General features: G+C 51.9%; 1 protein-coding gene across 1 annotated transcript; it reads right to left on the reverse strand.

The window, feature by feature from the left end:
- Positions 1–2,478: 2,478 nt before the first annotated feature.
- On the reverse strand, positions 2,479–3,519 carry LOC129149851 (melanoma-associated antigen 1-like). Its single transcript, XM_054719492.1, has 2 exons — positions 3,445–3,519; positions 2,479–3,390 (listed from the first exon to the last, which is right to left on the reverse strand). The coding sequence occupies exons 1-2, from the start codon at positions 3,517–3,519 to the stop codon at positions 2,479–2,481; spliced, it is 987 nt and encodes a 328-aa protein (XP_054575467.1).
- Between the last annotated feature and the right edge of the window lie 5,706 nt (positions 3,520–9,225).

Consider the following 9,225-nt stretch of genomic DNA (forward strand, 5'->3'; position numbering starts at 1 on the left):
TCCTGGTCTCAGAGTCTCTGGGGGATGGGTATAGGGAGTGGTGCCATATAGCTAGATGGTGTGCCAAGGACACTGTAAACCAGACCACAGTCAGCACTGGTCTCAAAGACTCTGTGGTTCAATAGAGGGAGCAGGACCCCATATAGGCTATGGTGCGCCATGCACCCTGGAAGCTAGAACAGCATCAGTACTGGTCTCAGAGACACTGGGGGTTGGGTAGATGGATAGGGACCCCATATAGGCAGATGGTGTACCAAGCACCCTGGAAAGTAGAGCAAAGTCAGTCCTGGTCTTAGGGTCTCTGGGGATTTGGTAGAGAAAGTGGCACCCCATCTAGGCATATGCTGTGCCACGGACCCTGGAATCTAGACCAGAGTCAGTCATGGTCTCAGAGATTTTGCAAGTTCAGTAGAGTTAGTAGGACTTCACAGAGGCAGATGGTTTGCCAAGGACCATTGAATCTAGACCAGATTCAGTCCTGGTCTCAGAGACACTGGGGGTTCAGTAGAGGGAGTGGGACCCTCATAGGCAGAGGGTGGGCCAAGGACCCTAGAAATAGGCCAGAATGGGTCCTGATCTCAGACATTCTGGGGGTTGGGTAGAGAGAGAAGGACCCCATATAGGTAGATAGTGCACCAAGGACCAAGTAAGCTAGACCAGAATCAGTTCTTGGCTCAGAGACTCTGGGTTTGGTAGAGGTAGTGGGACCCCATAGAGGCTGTTGTTCCACCAAGACCCTGGAATCTAGAGCAGAGTCAGTCCTGGTCTCAGAGACTCTGGTGTTTCTGGACAGGGAGTAGGACCCATATATGCAGATGGTATGCCAAGGACCATTGCAGCTAGATTATAGTCAGTCCAAGTTTCAGAGACTCAGCTGGTCCAAGGGGCATCAAGTTGTTCCTCTGTGAAGGAAGTAGGCCTGATAAACCCTGTCTGTGGGAATGCAGGACAGTGTGGAGTGTTTGTAAAGCACCACACACAGTGACTTGTGGAGATTGGAACTGTGATGAATGGCAGCTATTTCTAATATCATTTTTATCCCAGATACTTCCACTCTGGCACTGTGATTACTTATTTGTTATCAAGTTCATATTAGAGAATGTGCAGTTCACTAAGGAATAGAACACCCAATTGGCCAAAAAGGATGTGCCCAATTCATGGATCTATGCTGAAATTCAGGTGTGGGGAGCCTTCACAGCTGGACACAACACAAAGATGCTAGAAAACGAATCTAGGAACAACTCTTTCCCTCAGTCCAAACTGCTCTTTCATCCAAACAAATGCTTTCATTCATTTCACCCCCACCCAAAATCAACACCTTGATAATGATTGGCCAGATCACACTCAAGATCATTAACATTCAATCCCAATTAGGCTGTGGGCTGTGGCTCTCCCAGGCCATCCTTACTCAGGACCCAGTAACTGTATTTCTGTAGAAATCTGTGCGGATGATGGGTATAATATGCCTAGTGATCATACTGTCTAATGTCACTGAGACTGTGTGCAGGCAACCACCCTTCCTAACCAGGTGGAGATTTCCCTCTGGTTTATAGATGATCCCAAAGGAACTTGTCCAGACAATTCTCCATTTCACATTTCCGTCTCACACCCAAGACACACAATGTGTTGCTGCCACCCCCAGGTGCCTTACAATCAACCCCCTCAGAGGGAATCACAGTTTCCCAAATACCCTGGCTGAGGCCATGCTCAATTGAGTGCTGTTCCCTGGAGGGCCACGTTCTCACCTGTTCTTTTCCTTGTTCTGTAGGACGTAGGGGACACCTACCCCCTTCCTTATATGACTTCAGTTCCTACACTATCATCCTGTGGGTGGGTGTGCCCTGCTTATGTTGGTGTCCCCACTACTAACCCAGGGCCTTCCAGAGGACATAGGCTCAGTGAATGTCTGGGGATTAAATGAACCAATGAGCAGGGGTCCTCTTTATTCAGATGAAATCCCTCCACTTTCTTGCCAGAACCAAAGATCCATAGATAAGTTGTTTCATGCAAAGATAGACTAGAAGAGATAAGAAGCAAAAATGAACAACCTTTTGCTTTTATTTTTCTACTTCTTAACTCCATTGATTGTACTGCTGAAGTCTTTCACATTTCCAAGGAAAACTCTTATCATGCCATGTTATCTAGTTTGGGATCACAAAGGAGGATTGGAAGTATCCCAATTTGTGTTACACAGTAACAAATCTCTTACACATAAATATACATGTGACCAATGTCGTTTAAAACTTACATGCTAAAAGCTTATAAAAACTTCTATGAAAAGGAACATTAGAAAATTGCCTTAAAAATTCACAAAGTAATAAAGCAAAAATTTTTCAATCATCATAGGAGCCCAAACCATTCCCTGGGTCTCACTAGTGCTTTCTCCTTAAACACAGAGTTGAAAATGGAATGCACTTTACGCCCAGCAAATTAAGTTAATGCACAGGGGCCTGAAAAGTGCCTGGGTGCAACTCTGGCTCAGGCATAGTGGTTCTCATTACACTCAGGCCCTTCAGGCAGGTATGGGAGAGAACGGGGATCCCTGTCATTAACCCTGAGCACAAACTTGAGGGCTTTCGATGTGGTGGTCTCAGCGTGGGCCCTGGGACCCCACAAGAACTCATAGCGTGCAGGATCACTATTGGGGACCTGGCGGTACACCACATATTGTTCCTGCACCCAAATTTTAGTGATGAGCTCCCTGGGCTCCCCATAGATCCAATGCTCCTTCCCATCATGCACCCCTAAAACATTCAGTGCTTCCCAGACTTTCTCCTCAGGTGCACAATCACCCTCCGCAGCAATCACCCACAGAAGTGTGACCAGGAGGCCAGTGTTAGGATAAATATGTTCATCGCTCATTATCCCATGATAGCTGAGCCCCAAGGAGGTGACCAGGACATAGGTATGGGCACTAGGGCCCACTTCCTTCACATCAATACCAAAGACCAGCTGCATGCACTCAGCTGCTGCACTGAAGATCTCAGGGAAGTGCTCATGGTACTCTTTGATGACACTACTCAGCATTTCTGCCTTGGTGGTCGGCTCGTTTGCACGATACTTCAGGAGCAGGAACTCCACCATTTGTGACACCTTTGAATGCACTGCTTTTTGGAGCAAGGAATCTGCATCATCTTCAGGGCCTCCCTCAGTGTTTAGACTCTCCTCCTCATTGCTGCTGGAGCTCTCATCTTCAGATTGGCTCCATGGAAAGGCTGCCAAGGCACAGGGGAATGGGCAGGCACCCTGAGGACACTGGGGAGGACTTAGTGTCTCAGCAGGAGGCACCTCGTCTAGGCAGTCTATAAACAGGACTGAGGGGATGGAAGACAGAGAGGAGGAGATAGACACAACTTCCTCCTGTTCCTCCTCCTCCTCCTCCTCCTCTTCCTCTTCCTCCTCCTCCTCCTCCTCGTGCATAGCCCAGAACAGCTCCTCTGCCACCAGGTCGGGCATCTCCCTTGGGTCCTGATGGTCTTCCTCAAGATTGCCGAGCTCACTCATATGATGGCCAGGCATGATGACTCGTGCTGAGACAGTGACCGAGTGTGGGCAGAAGATGGGCGATTTGGATCCTTGAGCCTGGGGGAGAGGGGGAGTGTAAGAGGCATGAGCTTAGAAACACATCCTCGGCAGCTCTGAAAACAGTAACTTATATGTCTCTCCTTTAGGGGTGTACATAGGCCTCACAGGGCTCACTCTTGACCAGCATGTCCACTAAGAACCTGAAGTAGGAAGTGATACGACTGCTTAGGGTATAGAAGGCACAGCACAGGGTTCTGTAACTGTTGGTGGGGTGTGGAGGTGTCAGGCAATGTGGGGTCCCCTCTGATATGGGTGGGGGAGCCCGTGGGGACATATTCATGGTTTAAACCTTACCTTAATTCCTACCACTTCCTGGACTTCTGCTGCTCTGTGACCTGAGAATATGTAGTGTAGACCAAGGCCTTTACCTCTTCCAATCCGCAGGCTCTGTTAGAGGGAACGAAGGGCCACCTCAGCATGCACATGGCAGGGACAGCAATGGGACCCCAGTGCTGACAAGAGGGGTCGAAGAACCCTGTGGGGTTGCCTCTCTTGTGCTTGGAAGGTTCCACATTGCACAAGTAGGATCTTCACCTTTCCCCTGCCAGGGTCTGGCCCTGAACTGCCTAATGCTGGCCAGACGTTAAACTCTCAAAATAAGAACACATGCACACCTAACATTTCAGTGAAGAAACTGAGGGGGCCCCGTATGTGGTCCCTCTCCCAGAAGATCAAGAAGGGGTGACCGACGATTTGGGTCCATCTATCCTGGGATAAGGCTCTGATCCTTTCTCACCATAGCACACTGCAGGGTTTTAGACAACTGCCCACTGAGCCCAATCTGCCTAGACTGAGGCTTCACCTCCCTTAGACACAGGAGTAGGAAGTGAGCTGAGCTAACCCAAGCACTATTCTGAGTTTCCTCACTGCTGACAGAGGAGGCAGGGTAGGTCTGGGTTCCCATGTGCTCTGGTTCCCCTAAGTGCTCACCTTGATTCCTGGAAGGATCTGGGACTCATCTCTCTGTTGACAAAATGTGGACCTGGGGGTAGACCCGATGTGTGGTCTCACATCAAGGTCCTCACGTTCCCGAGAGATCTGAGACAAAAGTGAACAGGTGCTCCATCTGCCCCCACCCCTGCCCAGGTTCCCACACAACTGACACCAGGGTCTGTGCCTGTCTGTTCCAGGTACAGAGTTCGCTTAGTCTGGGCACAAGGTACTTGCCTTTCTTCTTGGCTAGGCCTTGATCTGAATCCAGCTGACCCGATTTCACCCTGAATAACTGTCCTCAATGAGAAATGCTCATGAGGAGCAGGCATGTGGAAAGAGATTATGTCATGCCCAGGTACCCTGCCTGGGGAATCTGGATGCTGAGAACAGGACACTTCCTAATGCTGAGGGCTCTCTTGTTTTCGCAGGGAGCGCATAGCTGCCTTTTACCACAGAAAGCACTCAGACCACTTCAACCCTTCCACAACCTCAGATCCACTTTTCATGAACTGAAGCCATCCCTCTGACCAAGGCCCTGTCCTTCCAGAGTGCCCTGAGACAAACGTGAGAAGGAACCACCTCTGCAGACCCATGCCAGGCCTTTCCCAGGGCTGACAGCAGCACAGATTGGGTTCAGGGCACCCATTGTCTGGAGTGTGGTATCCTCCTTCCTGCCCAAGCTACCCATGTTCACTCCTGGAGTGCCTGGGACCTTTCCCTTCTGCTGAACTTAGAATGAATACTGCAGGCCATGTCCACCATCTCTCTGAGACCTCCAAGGTGGACTTTAGGACACACCACATTGACCACCATGCCCGAGTGACCCAGTTGTGCCAACAGAGCCTATGCCAGCTTGTCCCTGATTTACTGGGTTGGGAGGGACCATCATCCTGCCTCAAGACCCACACTTTGATTACCAGCATTGCCTGGGACACCTCCCATTGTTGCTCTAAATCCAGCACCTTCATGACAATGCCCTCACCTCCGTTTGCCACTCCTAAGTTAGAAGTCTAGAAACAACCCAAATCCACAGGCCTAGCATGAGGCTTCCAGGTGCTGCTGGCAGGAAGAGGCACACTGGGGACACTTATGACACTGGCCAAACCTCAGGCATACTTCAAGGTGTGCTAGGGGGCTTCCTGGGCCCTAACTCGGGTCCTTACCTAGTATCCTGGGAGAGCCCTGCAGCCCTTCTTTTCCCTCCTGGAGCCTGACCCCTCAGCCCTCAGGGCGTAGAGTCCCCTCTTCTTCCCGCAGGATCCTCACCGTGACTCCTCGCTGGAGCTGGAACCTCCTGTCAACCTAAGATGCCCAAGTCAGGAAGAAAGCATCTGGTCATTGACCAGCGGCCTCCCAGGGTTCACAGTAGGGTTAACATGGGGCATCTCTGCTGTGGGGTCCTGGGTCCCTCAGTCTTCCCTTTGCATGTTCACCTTGACTCTGGGCAAGACCCAGGTCCTCCCCTCTGCTGCATATGTTGTTCCCCCTGAATTGCCAGGGCGGACATCAAGTCTGGGTTTCTGTGGTTCCTCTTTGCATGGTCATCAACCACAGGGTCTCCCAAGACTTTCAGCAGGGCAGACTTCTGTGGACTCCCCTCTGCTTAGGGTTCCTGGATTCCCTCAGTCCTCCCTTGGAGCCCTTCTGACCCTTCCCTCTGCTCACCTGAGAACCTGCTCCTTACACCAAACCCCAGAGCCTCTCAGACCAGGATGCAGAAGTCAGGAAAAGCACGTTGACTCTGGGCAGTACCTCTGCATCCCATCTGTGGACCCGAGGCCCTACATTTTTGATCAAGTTTCCACTCTCACTCAGACCTGAATGCTGACATCAGGAGATACCACATGTGGTCAACCTAACTGGGGCCTTCCAAGGCTGAGAGCAAGGTGGCATTCTATGCGGCCTCTACATTGGGAGTCTGGGTCCCCTCAGTCCTGACACAGGGTCCTCACCTTGACCTTGCCTGGTTCTGGGTCCTTCCTCTGCGGAACTGGGGTTTGCTTGTTATACGAAAACCCACAGGCTCCTAGACCCTGATTTGAAGGCATCAAATCCACCTGAGTCCGGGCAGAACCTCTGCCCTCCCCTCTGTGAACCTGATTTCCTACACTGTTTTTATTTTTAATGTTTTCACAGTTCTTTATTATTTAAAATACAAGAGGCCCGATGCACAGAATTTGTGCAAGAGAAGGCTTTCCTACGCCTGGCTGCCAGCAACAGGTTCCCCCTGGCACCTGGGACCCGGTTTCCCTAGAAGCCCTGGCTTCCACCAGAAGGTTATCCAGAAGGATGTCTGGTCTAATTAGTATATTTTGCTTTTATTTTTTTTAGATTACATTTGACCCCCTTCATCCTAACCCTGTCCCCTGCCCCCTGACCTCACCACCCAATTGTCTGTATCCATGGGCCCTGCATATATGTACACAAGGTCCTTGGTTGATTACTTCCCACCCTCCCCAACTTCTCTCTGAGATTCCCCAATCTGTTCCATACTTGCACCTGTGGGTATCTATTGGGTTCTTCAGTTTACTTTGTAACTTAGATTCCACATATGAGTGCAATCATGTGATATTTATCTTCCTCTGACTGGCTTATTTCACTTAGCATGATACCCTCCAGGATCCTCCACGCTGTCTCAAAGGGCAAGACAGTCTACTTTTTATACTGCTGCATAGTATTCCATGGTATAAATGTACCACAGCTTTTTCCTCAAATCAATTACTGATGGGCACTTGGGCTGTTTCCAGATCTCAGCTATTGTAAATTGTGCCGCTATGAACATAGGGGTGCATACATTCTTTCTCAAAGGTATTTCCAGTATTTTAGGATATATTTCTAGAAGTGTGATTCCTTACACCTTATACCAAGTCCTGAGTCTCACTCAGTCCTGGATACAGAAGTCAGGAAACTCTTCACTTGGTCTTTTACCAGGGAGCATCCCAAGGCTGATAGCAGGGTAGGGTTTTATGGGATCCCCTAGTTGTGGGGTCCCGGGTGCCCTCAGTCATCCTGTGGCTGTGCTCTTTATAATGAACCCCAGTGTGTCTCAGGCCTGCATGGAGAAGTCAGGAGACACCTCAAGGGATCATCTGACGTGGGGTCTCCCATGGCTTGTAGCAGGGGAGGGCTTTTATGGGGTCCCCTACATTGTGAGGTCCAGGGTCCTGTCTGTTCTCCTTCAGCAGACCTGTGGCTCTGCTCCTTAAACGGAACCCCAGAGTCTCTCAGACCTCATGCAGAGGTCACCCCACCCTGTAGTCACCCCGCCCACTGGTCCTCCCTGGACTGATGATTCTGGTGTTCAGGGTCCCCCAATCTTCCTCAGGGTCCTCAACTTGACAGCAGCAGGATCTGGGGTCCCCCCTCTGCTGCCTGAAGCCCTGCTCCTTCTATGAAACACCAGTGTATCTCAGACCAAATGCAGAAATCACAAAGCACAATGTGTGAGATCACCCCTCCCCCACTCCCAAGGAGGCCTGCGGGATGGACACTGATCACAGGTATAGGGCTCCCCAATCTCCCTCAGTGTCCTCAACTTGACAACAACAGGACCTGGGATCACCCTGCTGCTGCCTGTATCCCTTTTCTTTTTACCACAGCCCCAGTGTCTCTCAGAGCCAGGTGCAGAAATCACAAAACACAATGTGGGAGATCACCCCTCCCCCACCCCCTAGTGTCCTTCCTGATGGACACTGTTCTCAGGTGCAGGGTCCCCCAATCTTCCTCAAGGGTCTTCAACTTGACAGCAGCAGGACCTGGGGTTCCTGCTCTCCTGCCTGAAGCCCTGTTCCTTGTATCAAACCCCCAGTTTATCTCAGACAGAATGGAGACATCACAAAGAACAATTTGTGAGATCACCCCTCCCCACCCCCGGGAGGCCTGTTGGACGGACACTGTTCTGGGGTCCAGGGCCCCCAATCTTCCTCAAGGGTCTTCAACTTGACAGCAGCAGGACCTGGGATCCCCCACCCCTGCTGCCTGAAGCCCTGCTCCTCCTACCAGACCCCCAGTATATCTCAGACCCAGATGGAGAAATCACAAAGCTCAATGTGCGAGATCACCCCTCCCCCACCCCCGGGAGGCCTGATGGACAGACCCTGTTCTGGGGTCCAGGGCCCCCAATCTTCCTCAAGGGTCTTCAACTTGACAGCAGCAGGACCTGGGATCCCCCACCCCTGCTGCCTGTAGCCCTGCTCCTCCTACCAAACCCCCAGAGTCTCTCAGACCCAGATGGAGAAATCACAAAGCTCAATGTGCGAGATCACCCCTCCCCCACCCCCGGGAGGCCTGATGGACAGACCCTGTTCTGGGGTCCAGGGCCCCCAATCTCCCTCAGGGTCCTCACACTGAGTCTGGGCGGGTCCCGGACACCCTCTGCCGACCTGAGACTCTGCCATGACCCGAAGCCCTCCCTCCCCCCCCCCAGTGTCTCCACCCCGAAGATGCGGAAGTCAGTCCTAGCCGCTCGCGGTCACCCCGCACCTTGGGGCTCCCAGGACTGACTGCTGTGGGGCCCTGAGTCACCTTGTCTTCCCCCACGGCCGGCCGTCACCATGAGGCCTGCAGGTCCTGGGACCCTCCCTCTGTGAACCGGGAGGCCGGACCCCCACACGGAGGCCTCAACCCCGTGACCCCAGGGGAGGTCCGTGGGCCTCGCTCCCCAGGGCTCCCGGCAGGGGCTGACCTAGATCCCAGGGGGCCCCCTCT

This window comes from Eptesicus fuscus, chromosome 1 (assembly GCF_027574615.1).
Source record: "Eptesicus fuscus isolate TK198812 chromosome 1, DD_ASM_mEF_20220401, whole genome shotgun sequence".
NCBI classification, from domain to species: Eukaryota; Metazoa; Chordata; class Mammalia; order Chiroptera; family Vespertilionidae; genus Eptesicus; species Eptesicus fuscus.